Genomic DNA, 17,009 nt, shown 5'->3' on the forward strand with positions numbered 1-17,009 from the left:
ATAAATCATTTATTCTTATTAATGTCCACCCCCCTCCCAGACTGTCAGTGTGTTATGGGCAGGGAACATCAGCAGATTCCATTGCATTGTACTCTCCCAAGTGCTTAGTAGAGTGCTCTGCACATAGTAAGCTCTCAGTCAGTATGACTGAATGTTACCTTTATTGCAAAAATTCAGTTCCTTCTGCTTTCTCATTCCTTACTGCCCACCCTCCCACCATGCACTGTCAAGAATCAGCCCCTAAAATTACGCTCTCTTGGCAACCTTCCCCCCACGATTAGATCTACCTACTCTGCTGGTTGTGCGGGAAGTCATGGTTTCAGGATAGCTCTAGGAAGGACTTCATGTCTGGCAGAATGGACTCTTATTCTCACATTTGTTGTTATATGGTACTCTCCCAAATGCTTAGTACAGTGCTTTGCACACGATAAGTGCTCAATAAATTACAACTGCATGAATGAATATCGGCATGGTCTGAGCGCCTTCTCCAGCCCCCTCAATAATGGGGCCAGGCTGGGAGTGAAGGGTCCTGGAAGATGACTGCTAGAATCCTCTTCATCCTTAGAAGCAGCATGGCATAGGGGATTGAGCACGGGCTTGGGAGTCAAAAGGTCATGGGTTCTAATCCTGGCTCCGCCACATGTCTTCTGTGTGACCTTGGGCAAGTCACTTTACTTCTCTGTGCCTCAGTTACCTCATCTTTAAAAATGATAATGGTATTTATTAAGCACTTATGTGCCAAGCACTGTTCTAAGCGCTGAGATTGATACAAGGTAATCAGGTTGTCCCACATGTTGCTCACAGTCTTAATTCCCATTTTAGAGATGAGGTAACTGAGGCACAGAGAAGTTAAGCTGCTTGCCCAAGGTCACACAGCAGACAAATGGCAGAGTCAGATTTAGAGCCCACGTCTTCTGACTCGCAAGACCGTGCTCTGTCCATTAAGCCGTGCCGCCTCATAGAGTGAATAGGGATTGAGCCTGTGCGCCCCACATGGGACAGGGATTGTGTCCAACCCGATTTGCTTATATCCACCCCAGCACTTACTACAGTGCTTGTCACATAGTAAGTGCTTAACTACCACAATCATTATTATTATTATTATTATTATTATTATTATTATTATTAGTTTGTGCCACTGGTTCCCTACCATGAACTAAACCATCCTTTCAACAGCTCTGCATGTTCAGTAGTACAACAGCCCCATGAACAGCATATATACATGCATATGCTACATCTATTTATTATGAAAGTGAGCTCACCATCTTAAAAAGGATGGTTTTAATTTGATTTGTTGAATCAAGTGGATACTTTATTTTTTTTGGGGGTGGGGGGAAGCAGTCATGCAGGCTGAGGCCTGCAGTCCAAATTGCTGATCAGAGAGTCTTTATATGCATCGGTAATGTGCTGTGCAATATAAGCTGAAATATATTCCACAAGGGAGGAAAACGGAATAGGTTACATACGCTGTTCCTAAGTGCAATGAATATAAAACTCCATTACTCACTTTAAGCAGGTGCTTTTTATATGAGGCATTAAAGAAATATAAAACTGTTGGTGAAATGATTGGTTTGTACTGATACCACTTAGCTTCCAGAACTTTGACCAGATAAAGAAGCTAAAAATATCCCTGCGTGCATTTTTTTAATGATTCAAGGATTAAAGATGATTATCCTTTTGGTGTGAGGAACTATCATTCTAGGTACTGTACAGCATGGGGAATTTGCCTATAACTTCATAGTGAAATAGGTTACTTTTTAGGGAAACAGGAGAACTTCTCAAGTTGTCCTTTGAGTACTAATTTGTGGTGCAGTTCAGTAACACTTTTGTGCTAGTAGATAACTTTCAGAAATCATTATCCATAACAATTTCATTGCACCAATGATATTTACATTTACCTCATTGGCCTCACCTCTTATATTTCTTGTGTTTCCTCCTAAAACAAAATAGCTGAAAAATGAAGTTCATCATCTTCCTCTTTAAAAAAGGAAAGAAACTTACATACTTTTTTTTCCCTTGATGGTACCATCCCTCTAGGGCAGGTGTTTAAAACTTGAGTCATCTTTTGATTCTTTTCTCTCTTTCGCATCTTTCAGTCTGGTTCTGCTGATTTTTTTCCATGGAATTATTTTTCAGATTCCTCCTTTCCTTCAGAGCTCCATATGCCCCTGCTTCCAGCACTTTTGGTTTAATTTATCCTTACGACAGCAGTTGACATTTCTTCTTCCTCAACTGTCATCCTGACTGGTCAATCTGTCAGTTTTGTTTGTTGAGCATCAATGTCTAGAGCACTGTGCTATTGGGAAAATAAAGGTATAAGGATAAGAACTGCCATTAATCAGTTGTATTTGAGTACTTAATACATGCAGAGCACTCATCTAAGCACTTGGGGGAGAATAGTATAATAAAGTTGGTGGACTTGTTCCTTGCCCACAGTGAGGGTACAGTCTAGAGGAAGCTTTCATTAAGCAGTTTTCTGTAACTGTGGTATTTATAAAGGCTTAATATGTGTTAGCACTCTCCTGGATGAAACATACCAGATAAGACAGAACCAGGTTCTGGCCCACATGGGCATCCACAGTCATCTAGCTAGGTGGAACAGGTATCTTATTTCCATTTAACAGGTGAAAGAACCAAGTCACAGGGAGGTTAAGTGACTTTTTTAAGATCACACTGCAGTGCACTGGCAGAGCTAAGATGAAAATCCACATCTCCTGTTTTCCAGGCCATGCTCTTTCCATTAGGCATTCCATCTTCCAAATCTGACAGGAAAGACAGGCTCTCTAGTGGGAACAGGAGGACAAATTCAACCAGTTACTTTAAAATACAACCAGTAAAGAAAGATGGCTAGGTGATTATGGTATGAATAATCTATCCATGATAGTTTCCCTTCAGCAATGACTGAAGACATATGGTTAGTGGTAGCTGAAGATTCAACCTAAAGTGAGTTCTTAAGAGTATAGGTAGAAAATTGACACTAGAAATGTCAGATAACCGTATTTGCTCACATAATTACCTGTTGCTCCCTGCCTGTCCTTTCTCCTATTCCCTCACTCTAACTAAAGGACAGTGCTCACCACTCTTCCCACTTCAAGACCCTACTCTCAGCTTTTCCAGAAGCCTTCCCTGACTAATCCTTTGTTTCCTCACCCTCCCTTCTGTGTCATTTCTGCAGGTGAGTCTGAATCCTTTAAATCACTTTGGTACTCACCCCTCTCCAGCCCCTCAATACATATCCTTATACTCTGCTGCTTCCCCCATAGGTAATTTATTTTAACGTCTGTCTACCCCACCCCAGATTGTGTGCTTGCGGAGCACAGGGACTGTGTGTACCAGAGAAGCAGCATGGCTTAGCGGAAACGGCCAGGGCCTGGGAGTCAGAGGATGGGGTTCTAATCCCGGATCCACCTCTTGTCTGCTGTGTGACCTTGGGAAAGGCACTTAACTCCTCTGTGCCTCAGTTACCTCATCTGTAAAATGGGAATGAAGACTGTGAGCCTCACGTAGGACAACGTGATGACCTTGTACCTACCCCACCGCTTAGAACAGTGCTTGGCACATAGTAAACACTTAACAAATACCATCATTATTATTTCCAACTCTGATACATTGTACTCTCCCAAGTGCTTAGTTCAGTACTCTGCACACAATAAGCACTCAATAAATACCATCGATTGATCGATTATTGGTTTGCTCAGTGTTTTAAGCCGGCTCTGGACTAAGGGCAACAGATCTTGGAAAAAATAGCCTCAGCCTTAATCCGAAAGACATTTTCACTTAGGCGGTGTTAACAGGACTGTTGGTCTTTCAGGTATATCCTTATAGTCAGAGTGTATCATCTTCACCAGCATATTTAAGGATAGTGTCCTTTTGTTCCTGGCTTCATATTCATTGAACTGCTGGGAGAAGTATATTTCTGACGATGTGGATGGATTTTCGTAGGTAGTGCTGTTTTGTTTTCTTTCTTGAAACCACCTATGGAGGTACTTTTAAATGGCTGAGCAGCAAGGATTTTTTTTTTTGTAAGGAGAGCTGGGCTACCCATCTGGATGATGGTATATTCTCATAACCGAAGCATCTGTTGATTAGAAGACTGTTCCACAAACCTTCCCCCTAAGTATTTGCATACACCATCATCTCTCATGCTTTTTCTTTGCCCAACTGGTTGAACACTTAAACAGTGTTTAAGGGTAGGAGGGAGGGACGTTGATTGGTGACAGAAGAGGTCAGAGAAAAAGAAAAGAACAATTCCAGAACCTTTTCTTCGCAGATATTCATTGATTTCCACCTAGGTAATTAGGATCTTTATAGATGATGCATTTACAAAATATACTCTCTCACCTCCTAAAGCCTAAACTTTGAAACCCAACACATAGTAGAAGAACATCTGAGGTAGATAATTAAAGCATAATGAAGTTTAAATGCCTTGGTGAAGGAATATAAAAATTATTTAAATTCAACAGGCTAGTACATTTGCAGTTTTCTTTTATTAGGTGTGAAATCTAAGCATCCCCTGCCAACTCTTGAGGGCTCAATCCAGAATGTCGAATTGAAGTACTGCAGCACATCATTGGTCAAATGTGCCTCTGGGACCGTGGGATCAATAAAAATTTGTGCCAGAGCCCCAGGTATGTGCAGCTGGACCGTGTAAAACTTTATTGCCTGTATAGGAGAATTGGCCTTGCTTTTTACAAGGAGCGTTACTGAAATAAGAATTTACTCATTGTTCCTATGAATCAGAAGGTTTTTCAAATTCAGTTTCTTCTCTTTTAATATTTTAATTGTGCCAGAATGATAACTGTCATTATGTTGAGGTTTTTGGTTTTTAAAAAAAAGTACTTTGACCAGAGTGCAAAGGAAACAATCAGTGCCAGGAATTTTCAGACGTACAGTAAGCGCTCAATAAATACCATTGATTGATTGATTGATTGATGTGTTGTATGGAGGAACAGAATTAAAAGACAGCCGTATTCCACAGCATGCTTGAAGTTCCCTGACAATTGATATGAATTTTTTTTCCATTTCTGAATATGTGTAAGCCGTTTGGCTCCCATAAGATTTTTTTTTTGACAAACCTGGTGCCCAAAGAATCCTTTTGCATTATAGGAAATAAATGGACACTTTGAGGATATAGATTTGTCCCTTGCCATTCAAGCCAAGAAGTGGTGACAAGGGAGAAGCGATTATCTTAAATCAGGCTATGCACTTGCTATGCACTTGCTGATTTATCTTAAATCAGGCTATGCACTTAAGCAGGCTATGCGCTTGAGTTATTTTTGCAAAAATGGTGAGGGTTTGCTCTGAGAATGCCACACACTGTCCAGTAACCCTTGTTGGTAAAGGAACCATTTTCCTGACCAAATGGAAATTTTGACCTCTTTCTCTCTCTTGCTCTCTTCTGAATTTGTTGTCCTCCAACACTTGAATATATGTACAGTTACTCCTAAAGTGCTTCATTTAGGTCCTGAGAGAATGTTAGATACTTTGGGTTGATCATTTCCCTTTCCAAAACATGTAAAGCAGTGTGGCCTGCTAAATAGAGCATGGGCCTGGGAGTCGGAGGGATCTGGGCCCTAATCCAGTTTCTGCCATTTGTCTGTTGTGTGACCTTGGTCAAGTCACTTAACTTCTCTGGGCTTCAGTTACCTCATCTGTAAAATTGGAATTAAGACTGTGAGCCCCCTGTGGGATGAGCACTGGGTCCAACCTGATTAACTTGTATCCACATCAGTGCCTAGTATAATGACGGGCACATAATAAGCGTTTGGCAAATGTCATAATGCAAGCCAAAAAAAATTAAATAAGGGGCCAGTTAGGTGCCCTGCTGCCTCTATTGGGTGTACATAACTGCAATGTGATTTAAGAGTCTCAAGTAGTGTGAAAATTATTGCTCCTCCCAAAGTGCTTACCTTATTATCAGAGCATGCCAGTCGGCAATGGAAGAATTGAGTTTAGAGTAGTTAAATGTTGTTAATTTTTGCAACATTAATTTTTGCTATGTTTCAGGGAAGGAAACCAAAGTACAAATTCTGGTTTTGAATCATTTTAGTTGACTTTATTCAGTTAATCATAAAATCAGTGAATTTGAATTTTTAAAAATTGGTACCCTTACAATTCAGTAACTAAATATTGTTCTAAAATGTTTGAACTTTTAAAAAGTATGTTATGCATTAAACAATTGGGGATTAAAAGTGAAATTGCCTTAGGGATAAGAAAAAATCCACTGCAAAATAAAATGTTAATCTTCTGACATGTTCTGTGTAGGTGATGGTGGAAAAGAGAAGCTGATTCCTATAATTCAGGGTTCTTCAGACACCAGAGATCTTCATAGCAGCAAGTGGCTCAATGAAAGTAGAAAGCCAGAATCTCTCTTAGCTCCAGATTTGATAGCCTTTACAGTCCAAGTTCCTGGTTGTGTGGATTACTGCCATAATTCTGGTAAGTGCCAAGCTCCAAGATTGCTTTTGGTTGTCTTTTAATATTCAGCATGATGTACATAAAATTGTTTTTTTTTAATTGGCACTTGTTAAGCATATGTTATGCACCAGGCTCTATAGTAAGTGCTAGTGAAGGTGCAAGATAATCAGGTTAGGTAGAGTCCTTGTCCCACATGGTGTTTGCGGACTTTATTCCCATTTTACGAATTAGGTATTTGAGGCACAGAAAAGTTGAGTGACTTGCCCAAGGTCACACAGCCAACAAATAGTAAAGTCGGGATTATTACTTAAATTCTCTGACTCCCAGGCCCATGCTCTTTCCACTAGGTCATGCCGCTTCTTTGGTTAAAATAGCAAATGTCGAACACTGTCTTTGACATTATGATGCTCTCTGAGCAGTCTTTTTAATATTATCTTTAAGAGTTAATTTCTCCTCAAAGCCCTATCCACATGGTGAATTAATAATAATAATAATAATGGTATTTAAGTGCTTACTGTGTGCCAGACACTATACTCAGCACTGGGGTAGATCAAGCAAATCAGGTTGGACACAGTCCCTGTCCGATGTGGGGCTCGCAGTCTCAATCCCCATTTTACAGATGAGGTATCCGAGGCCCAGAGAAGTTAGGTGACTTGCCCAAGGTCACACAACAGTGGCAGAGCTGGTTTTAGAACCCATGACCTTCTGACTCCCAGGCCTGTGCTTTAGCCACTGTGCCATGCTGCTTCTCCAATCATAAGAAATCTACCTTCTTTTAGGTATTTTATATGTATTTTCTACCTACTGACCCTAAGCAGGTTTTCATCTTTATAGTATGTCGCTTCTAGTATGGTGAGAGTTGATTTAAAATGGCTGACCTAATGAGTAAACTTGCTGTATTTACCCACATAATTGGCCTGCTATTTTGCCTAATTTCATGTACAGTTGAAACAGGGGTGCTGTTATTGCATGGATCGTATAAGAATTGAGTCTAGCAATAAGTGGTAGGGGAAGAGCAAAAGTAGGAGAAAAGGAGGGGAAAGTAGGAAGGCACTTGAAACTACACCTTTTACTTTTGTTGCGCACTCCCAAGGCCTTCCTACAATAGCTGCCCTATAAATTAACAGCCACCCCTCTCCCTTGCCTTGTTCTGCACACTCAAGTTCCTCCTTCTGGGGCCTATGGTTGTCTCAGTGAATTAATTCCCTCCACCTGCTCTCTGGTTGTCAACCTTCTGGTCATCCTCACAAGGGCTATCCCAATTTAAACTGTCTGGTATAAAGAATAATTTCTTACTATCGCCTCAAAAATCAGGGTGGGGCAATTATGTAGAGGTAATTATGTGAGTGAATATGATGATTTGACATTTCTAGTGTCAGTTTTCTACCTCTACTATTAAGAACTCACTTGAGACTGAATCTTTGGCTCCTGTTAGTCACCTGCCATCCTCAGGTAAGAGATTGACTTAGAATGGTCTCAGTTGTTCATGTGGGTGCATAACGAAAGTGGTATCATTCATTCAATAATATTTATTGAGCACTTACTATGTGCAGAGCACTGTACTGAGCGCTTGGAATGTACAATTCAATGTAATGAATTAATGTATTAGTGTAATAATTGTGTAATGTATGTCTCAGGTACCTCAGTGCTGAAAGAATTCATTTTTGGCTTTGTTACTTTTATATAGAGAAATATGTGAACTTTACATCTGAGCACTTCATTACTTGAATCAAAATGTGTGTTCAGGAGTGCTTGAATTTCAAAGCGAACTGTGTTCTTGTCTAAAAAACCAAGCGTGGGAGGTCTATAACTTTCCCAAACTGCACATAATAGTCACCCATGCTCATGCTTACAAGGTTTATGGCATCATTTTATAGTACTCATAAGCATTATTTTTTAAAAGAAGCATTAGGATAATTATCCTAGTCTCTTTACGCAACTTTAAGATCGAAACTAGGGATGTGGGGGATGGTATCTATTAAGATTTGTTCCCCTTCATCGAGTAGAATTTTAGGTTATTCACCGATTGGAAGCGATCATGTTCACTTCCTTTGCCTTGAGCTTGGAGAAGTCCGTTGAAATAAGGCAGCAATAAAGACACTCTTATGAAAGGAGTGGAGGAACCGAGGTGAGCGGTGAAGAAAAGTCCAAATATAAAAGGAGCGAAATCGGAGTTGGCTTAGTTCTTACCAAACGGGAAGCTCTCCAACAGATGAGGTCCTCGGGGAATTTTTTTCTGAGGGTTTACAGAAGCAAGTATGGATTGTTTAATTTGAGTGATAGGTAGTCGAAAACACAATGCCGGTTGGTGAACTAGGGCTGAGTGTTTTTCGAGTAGGTGGGTGATAGGCTTAACAGACTCTGTGGGGAATGGTGGCATGGGGGATGGGAGAGAGCAGCTGGGGTTTATAAATGATTACAAATGAGGGGAAAACCAAGTAAAAGCCAGGACCCAGTAAAATTTGTGTATGGAAGAAAAACAGCAGGTGAATTCTGGAGGGAGTTCAGTTGGGAAGAAGTAGTAAAATGCTTACATCGTGGCAGGGTATATAAATAAAGACAGAAGGCATCTCTGGAAACGAGTAGCATCAAGTGTGCCTTGGAGCAACCGAAAACTGAGCCCTGTTTTCCTGGGGACGCTGGGGAGCTTAACAGGACTTTGGATTCTAAAGAGCAGGGGTGGAGAAAGAGGTATCTCTGTCCCTTCTCCCTTCACAGGGACATGTGTATCGTCCTCTTCCATAGCACACCATTTGTAATAGGACCGGAATTGGGCTGAGGACTTTCTGGTAGGATATGATCAATCAACTGAATTTATTGAGCGCTTACTGGGTGCAGAGAGCGCTGTACTAAGCACTTGGAAGAGTAAGATATGACAGTTTGTAGACCCGTTCCCCGCCCACAGTGATCACCCATGTAATCTTCTTCCAGGCACACTTTTGGGTGCTTTTAAGCTCCCCCAGGTGCATGCTCCTTTGACCTGCTAGGCATTAGGTGGCACAGTGTTCAAGCGCTTAATACAGTGCTCCGCACCCAGAAAGTACTCAAATAAATACATCGTAATAATAAATGCGATTGACTTTTGAAAACAGGGCTAATTGCCTGCGGTTTTGGAAAGATCTAAGAGAGATTCGAGAGCTTTTGAATTTAGAAAGCATTTTGAGAAGCAGCAGTAGTTGGCATAGGAATAAATTTCATATTATCATTCCAGGTTTTGAAACAGATCCCAATCTATGATGCGTAAGTCAATGGGCAAATGTACATCATGATGCACCTGTATAGCCGTATAGTCCAAGGTCACACACAGCAGACAAGTGGTGGAGCTGGGATTAGAACCTAGGTCCTTCTGACTCCCAGGTCCATGCTTTATCCACTAGGCCATGCTGCTTGGTGGTAACAGAAGCCACAGTACTGGAAGACAGACATTTCCCTATAGCGCTGGTCCACATTTCCTTCTATTGCCTCCTTTTGCTCCGTGAGCAGCCTCATTTCTTGTCTAACCTCTGCTTGATGCTACGAGGCAAGGGGTGTGGGTATCTCAGGCCCTGTGCTGTCCTAGGAATGCCCTAAGCAAAAACTCTGTGCAGACTGATTTTTTGATCCCAGATTAAATTCTTACCCACAGTCACTCAGAAATTTAAGAACTGGGTTAGTGTAAGTTCAACTTCACTCAAACACTGCTTGCGCAGGAAATAGGACCAACATTTCAAAATGGATGAGTGACGTAATGACGATTTGTTACGTGCTTGCTTTGTGCCAAGCACTGTTTTATATGCGGGGTTAGATATAAGGTGATCAGGTTGCCACACTTGGACCTCACAGTCTTAATCCCCATTTTACAGATGAAGTAACTGAGGCAAAGAGAAGTTAAGTGACTTGCCCAAAGTCACACAGCTGTTAAGTGGTGGAACGGGAATTAGAACCCATGATCTCTGACTCCCAAGCCCGTGCTCTTTCCACTAAGCCATACTGCTTCTCTAAGCAATGGTAAATGTAATGTTAATGAAAGTTATTACTGTGTTCAAGTGCTTGTGATATTCCAATCACCAAATTCATTGAGGACCTACTGTGTGCAGAGCACTTTATTAAGCATTTGGTATTAACTTTTATGTTGGACTAAACCTAAAATGAATACCTAATACAAAATAGAACACCCAGAATATTAGATAACTGACTTTTTCTTGCTCTATTTCAGTTCTTCATTTGTTTTATTTTCTCTCTAAGACCTAAAGATCAGTTTACCTTCTCTACCTATGTTCTTGAAAAAGATCTTATTAGGAGTCACTCAGATCTTCTGAGTATTTACTCTGCATAGAGTCCTGAGTAAGCCTTGTGGGGGTAAAATAGAGGTAGTAGGCCTGTTCCTTGCCCTAGGGGAATCGACAGTCTAGAGGAGCAGACACTAAAATAAATGACAGGAATGGGAAGCAGGAGAGTATAAAACATGTACCTAAGTGAAGTGAGTTTATCTAAATAGCCAAGGACACAGGGGACGCGGAAGACCTGAAGTGGCTGTTGTGGATTGTAGATATGAGAGATCAATTATGGAATCTCCTAAAGGAGATGTGATTTCAGAAGGGGCTAGACTGTAAATTCGCCCTCTAGACTGTAAGCTTGTTGTGGTCAGGGAATGTGTCTGTTATATTGTGATAGTGTACTCCCCCAAGTGTTTAGTACAGTGCTTTGCACACAGTAAGCACTCAATAAATATGATTGGCTGACTCGAAGATGGGGAGTGCAGTGGCCTGCCTGATGTGAAGAGGGGTAGAGAGAGGGCGGGAATAAGAGATTAGGTTTGAAAGAGATGGGATTGAAGTACTAGGAGTAGGTCGGCATGAGGGTAAAGAAGTGGCAAGCTGGGGTTTAGTGGAATAGGAGAGAGGAAAAGTCGAGGGATGAGACTTGATTGCCTTAAGAAATTTGTACATAGTCACATCATTTGATCATGTGACATTGTGTTTCTAATCAGTTAAAATAAATTTATTCATTGCATAGTATTTATTGAGCACTTACTATGTGCAGAGCACTGTATTAAGCGCTTGGAATGTCCATTTCAGCAACAGATAGTGACAATCCCTGCCCAATAATGGGCTCACAGTCTAAACGGGGAAGACAGACAAATTTATAGCACTTGAAGCATTTCTGAATGCAAAAAAATAAATGCCCATTCTGTAATTTCCTATTGGAAGCTCCACAGGTGCATCCACATTTTCCCATTGACTGACATGTTGTAGATTGGGGTCTGTTTCAAAACCTGGAATGATCATATGAAATTTATTTTTGTACCGAGTACTGTTACGTAAAGCATCACTACACTATTGATGAATCTGTTTTAAAGTAATTTAAAGTATACCAATCACAACATTAACTCAGTGAAGTACAGTAGAAGTTCTGATTTTAGTGTTAGCCAGGTCACCAGGTGGTTCAGATCAGAATTTACCTCATCCCTCCTAGTTAGTCTGGAATATTCTGGGAGAGACTGAGTGTTAGCCCGTAGGGTGGGAACCTTCCTTTCCATTCATTCAATAGTATTTATTGAGTGCTTACTATGTGCAGAGCACTGTACTAAGCGCTTGGAATGTACAAATCGGTAACAGATAGAGACAGTCCTTGCCCTTTGACGGGCTTACAGTCTAATCGGCTCACCCGCCTCACTCCCCACCAGCAGATTGAGAGGGGAGCTGAGCTTTCTGTGAGCTAAATGTAAGCTTAGTTCTTGTTGGGAGTTGACAGAGAAGGGAACATTAGCACTGACTCCTTCCTTCAGAGACCCAGCATGTAAAATTGCATGTGGTAAATTTTCTCTTCCTCCGAGCTACATCATAGAGAACATGGAAGATATAATAATGTTGGTACTTGTTAAGCGTTTACTATGTGCAGAGCTCTGTTCTAACCATTGGGGTAGATACAGGGAAATCAGGTTGTCCCACGTGACGCTCACAGTTAATCCCCATTTTACAGATGAGGTAACTGAGGCACAGAGAAGTTAAGTGACTTGCCTGCAGTCACAAAGCTGACAAGTGGCAGAGCAGGCATTCGAACCCATGACCTCTGACTCCTAGGATCGTGCTCTTTCCACTAAGCTACGCTGCTTCTCTGAGTGGGATTACTCTAGTTGTGAGCATAATTTCTGGATGATTTCAACCTGAGCCCAGTTTCTCCAAGCAGCCCAGCCTGGCACCGGGGTGGTTGAGTTATCAGACTGACTTCGAGGTGGGTGGCCTGGTAATCAGTCTTAAAAACCTTTAGGAGCTGTAAACAGTTACCTCGCACAACCTCTCCTTCGGCATTCTGTGGTGGCAGTTCTCTATTTGTGCTATTAATTAAATACCGATTGTTTACCTTGCCTGTTTGGAGGTGTATTTTTAGTCTGGTCTCTGGGGCCCGCCTACACAGCCTTTTTGGTTGTTAGTGGGAATTCTTGATTCATTTTTGAATTTAGGGTGGTCTGTGAGTTTAGTCCCATTTGCTGGTGTCCAGCAAAGTAGCCCCAAATTCAATCCAGAGAAGTGGAAACTCGCTTGGATTCTAACAAGGCTGCAAAAGTAGAAGCTTGGTCTGCCAACTGTGTAGTGGTTTCTCAACTTTAATTAATGTTGGTATTTGTTAAGCGCTTACTATGTGCAGAGCACTGTTCTAAGCGCTGGGGTAGATACAGGGTCATCAGGTTGTCCCACGTGAGGCTCCCAGTCTTAATCCCCATTTCACAGAGGAGGTAACTGAGGCACAGAGAAGTGAAGTGACTTGCCTACAGTCACACAGCTGACAAGTGGCAGAGCCGAGATTTGAACCCATGACTTCTGACTCCTAAGCCCGGGCTCTTTCCACTGAGCCACGCTGCTTCCACTTTAGTGGAGAGTATGTCCAATTTAAGATGAGCAGCAGCCTTCTTCTCTTCATAAAAGACTGGGTCATCTTAAATTGGACATACTGTCCACTGTCCAAATCCGTCCAAATGCCTCTTCATATCGTTGAATGCTTCTCTCCATCAAGGTCCTCTTCAGTCATTTAAAAAAATTCATTCACTTTCTGACAACGTAAATGTAAAACTCAGATGTAAAAGGAAAAGACCTCTTAATTACAAAATCTTACCTGGTGTGGAAGAGACCATAATAGCAGTGATACATTGAATTGTTGAGGTGTCAGACAGTAATTAGCTGTATTCCTGGGTTTGTGCTTCTTGGTCTTGCTGAAACCAGGTGAGCTCATTGTGGGTGGGGAATGTCACTGTTTATTTTTGCATTATACTTTCCCAAGTGTTTAGTACAGTGCTCTGCACACAGTAAGTGCTTAATAGATATGATTAGATGAATGAATGAAGAAGTATCAAACTGTGCTGGCTGTGTCTGACTTTTATGTGTCAGGAGTGACTGTAACCCGGGGTATTTCTTTACCTTGTTTGGTACCTTTGGTGCAGTGAGGCCTAGTGGTTAGAGCAAAGACCTGGGAATCAGATGGACCGGAGTTCTAATCTTCCCTCCACCTTTTGTCAGCTGCGTGACCTAGGGCAAATCACTTCTCTGTGCCACAGTTACCTCATCTGTAAAATGGGGATAAAAAGTGTGAGCCCATGATGTAGTGGATAGAACACAGGCCTCAGAGTCAGCACGTCATGGGTTCTAATCCTGCTGTATGCTGTATGTCTGCTGTATGACCTTGGGCAAGTCACTTGACTTCTCTGGACCTCAGTTCTCTCATCTCTAAAATAAGGGTTGAGACTGTGAGCCCCATGTGGGACAGGGACTGTGTCCAACCCCATTTGCTTGTATGCACCCCAGCGCTTAGTACAGTGTCTGGCACATAGTCAGTGCTTAATAAATACCACAATTATTATTATTATTATGTGGGACATAGACTGGGTGCAATTTGATTAGTCTGTCTCTATCCCAGCACTTAATAAGTACTATCTCTGCACATAGTAAGTGCTTAACAAATACCATTAAAAAAAAAATCATGGAACTAGAAAGAATGCCAAGTGCAATTACTCGGTGATATACATTATCACAATAATATATATATTATATATATATCACCTGCACCTTTCCAGTGCACTTTTCTTCAGTTAATACTGCTGAAGTTTTTCACGTCCATTTATACTAAATTGCTGTCGCAAACAAGAAGTCTTATTACAAATTAGGAGACTGTACCGTCTCAGTTCTTTCTTCGACTGTGAACCCCATTTGGGACAGGGACTGTGTCCAACCTGATTAGCTTCTATGGAGAAGCAGCATGGCCTAGTGGATAGAGCATGTGCCTGAAAGTCAGAAGGACCTGGCTTCTAATCCTCACTCCACCACTTATCTGCTGTGTGACCGTAGGCAAGTCACTTCACTTCTCTGTGCCTCAGTTGTCTTATGCTGTTGAGTTGTCTATGACGCATAGCAACTCCATGGTCACATCTCTCCTAGGATGCCCCACCTCCATCGGCAGTCCTTCTGGTGGGTGTATCCATAGAGTTTTCTTGGTAAAAAATACAGAAGTGGGAACTCTCCAGGTATGATCCTGAGAGGGGGTGCCTCAGTTACCTCATCTTTAAAATGGGGATTAAGACTGTGAGCCCAGGTGGGACGTGGGCAGTGTCCAACCTGATTACCTTGTATCTACCCCAGGGCTTAGAAAAGTGACTGACACATAGTAAGTGCTTAACAAATACCATAAAAAAAACCGTATGTCTACCCCATTGTTTAGAACAGTGTGTGGCAGAGTTAGTGCTTAAAACAGTAGCATTATTACTGTTTCTTTAACATTTTCTCTTTTGCTATTAATAGAAATAGATGCTCTCTAACACCTGTAACAGAATCCCTTTAAATACCTGAGTGTCCATGGAACCTTTTCTTCTCCCAACTACTCAACCACAGTTCTTTTAATCTTTTCTCTCCCTGCCAGTTTTTATAAATCCTTTTAGTTTTTGTTGCTTTCCTCTGCTCACAGTCTTAATCCCCTTTTTACAGATGAGGTAACTGTGGCCCAGAGTAGTGAAGTGATTTGCCCAAGGTCACACAGCAGGTGCATGGAGGAATCAGGATCAGAACCCAGAGTTGCTCAGGCCTATTCTCTATCCACTAGGCTATGCTGCTTCTCTCAGCTTTTCACTTGTTTTATTATAATATGGCAGCTGGTTAATTACTGGCTGCCAAACACTGGGGTAGATATAAGGTTATTAGAATTGACACAGCCCTTATCCCTCATGGAGCCCTCAGAGTAATTCATCCCCATTTTACAGATGAGAAATAAAGTGACTTACCCAAGTTTACCCAGTAGGCCAGTAGCAGAGGAGGTGCTAGAATCCTAGTCCTTTGCCTCCCATTTCTGCGCTCCTTCTGCTAATAATCACAGTAATATTATTTATTAAGCACTTCCATGTATTATGTGCAGGGAAAGAATACCTGCGTGGGAATTAAACAGTGGCCCTGGTCTTCAAGGGGCTCATAGTACAATTTGAAGTTAAACTGTGGGAACTAAATAATAAAAGTCAATATACAAGGAAACTGAAAGACTAGGTAAATTTAAAGAGAGAATGTGATCAGTAATTACTCTAGTGAGAGAGAAAGTCATCCCAAGTATCATTTTAGCCATCAGGTTTCTTTTCCACCAAGCTTTAACAGTGCTACTACAAAGCAAGATTGATCAATCGATCATAGATGTTGCATGATCACTGTGTGCAGAGCAGTGTACTAAACGTTTGGGGGAGTACAGTGTAATGGGTCGATATACATGTTCCCGGCCCACAGGGAGCTTGCCAGTCTAGAGAGAGCATTTATCCTAAAGCTCTCACACCAATGCTTGTGCACGTAGAGCTTGTCACCACAGTCTGAGTTGTACAGGGGGTGACTTGGGCATTCTCCAGAGCTGCCTAGAGGAAACAGTCCCTTCTGCTTCCTTCCTTGTGAATTTTAAATTGCAACTTGCCAGTGTTTTAATTATCTGGCAAAGGTAGCAATATCTAGTTCTTCCGTGGCTTTCTGTCCTCATGATTTGGGAGTTCTAGCTGTATTCTGGGGGGGAGAGGCAAGCAGGTATGGACAAACGATGACTATCCTGGCAGAAGACATGACTGCTCTCGTGCTGCTATTCTCTTGTGCCCAGTATATAGCCAACTGCAGAATTCCATGCATCTTAGCCCTGCAGCCATCTCCCAAAATACATAACATCTTTGTGTTGGCATTGGAGGAGGGGAAGTGCTCACCCTCCTCCTACACCCCTCCCATACCACCACCTTTGCCCCACATCAATAAATGCATTTTATGGGTTATTCATTTTTAGGTTTTACTCTTATCATGTTGTTTCTAGTGTTTAATTGCTGTTTGTTAATGTTTTATATACTTACCCACATTCCTGTTATTGATTTTAGATTTTACGTTTCAAGAAAGGACATTTGTGTATTTTACTTGGTATTGTGGCCTACACTACATTCAAAAATATTAGAAGGCAACACACTGATGCTTATGATTTAGGTGGAAGTGAAATATCATTTGTCTGGCTCCCCCGCAAGGCAGTGCTTTTTCTTTCCTTACCGTATAGGTGTTTAAATTCCATTCAGTCTTTTCATCTGAATTTTTTTTGATACCTATAATTCTTTAAGTCATATCAAC

At 41.5% G+C, this 17,009-nt stretch overlaps 1 protein-coding gene across 1 annotated transcript in view; it reads left to right on the forward strand.

The window, feature by feature from the left end:
* The window catches only part of VPS13B (vacuolar protein sorting 13 homolog B), a 932,812-nt gene that overhangs the window by 251,860 nt on the left and 663,943 nt on the right, over positions 1–17,009 (forward strand). The window contains 2 exon segments of the mRNA XM_029063425.2: positions 4,494–4,628; positions 6,265–6,438. Coding sequence (XP_028919258.1) covers positions 4,494–4,628; positions 6,265–6,438 — 309 coding nt within the window.

Source organism: Ornithorhynchus anatinus, chromosome 4, assembly GCF_004115215.2.
Source record: "Ornithorhynchus anatinus isolate Pmale09 chromosome 4, mOrnAna1.pri.v4, whole genome shotgun sequence".
Classification (NCBI taxonomy): domain Eukaryota; kingdom Metazoa; phylum Chordata; class Mammalia; order Monotremata; family Ornithorhynchidae; genus Ornithorhynchus; species Ornithorhynchus anatinus.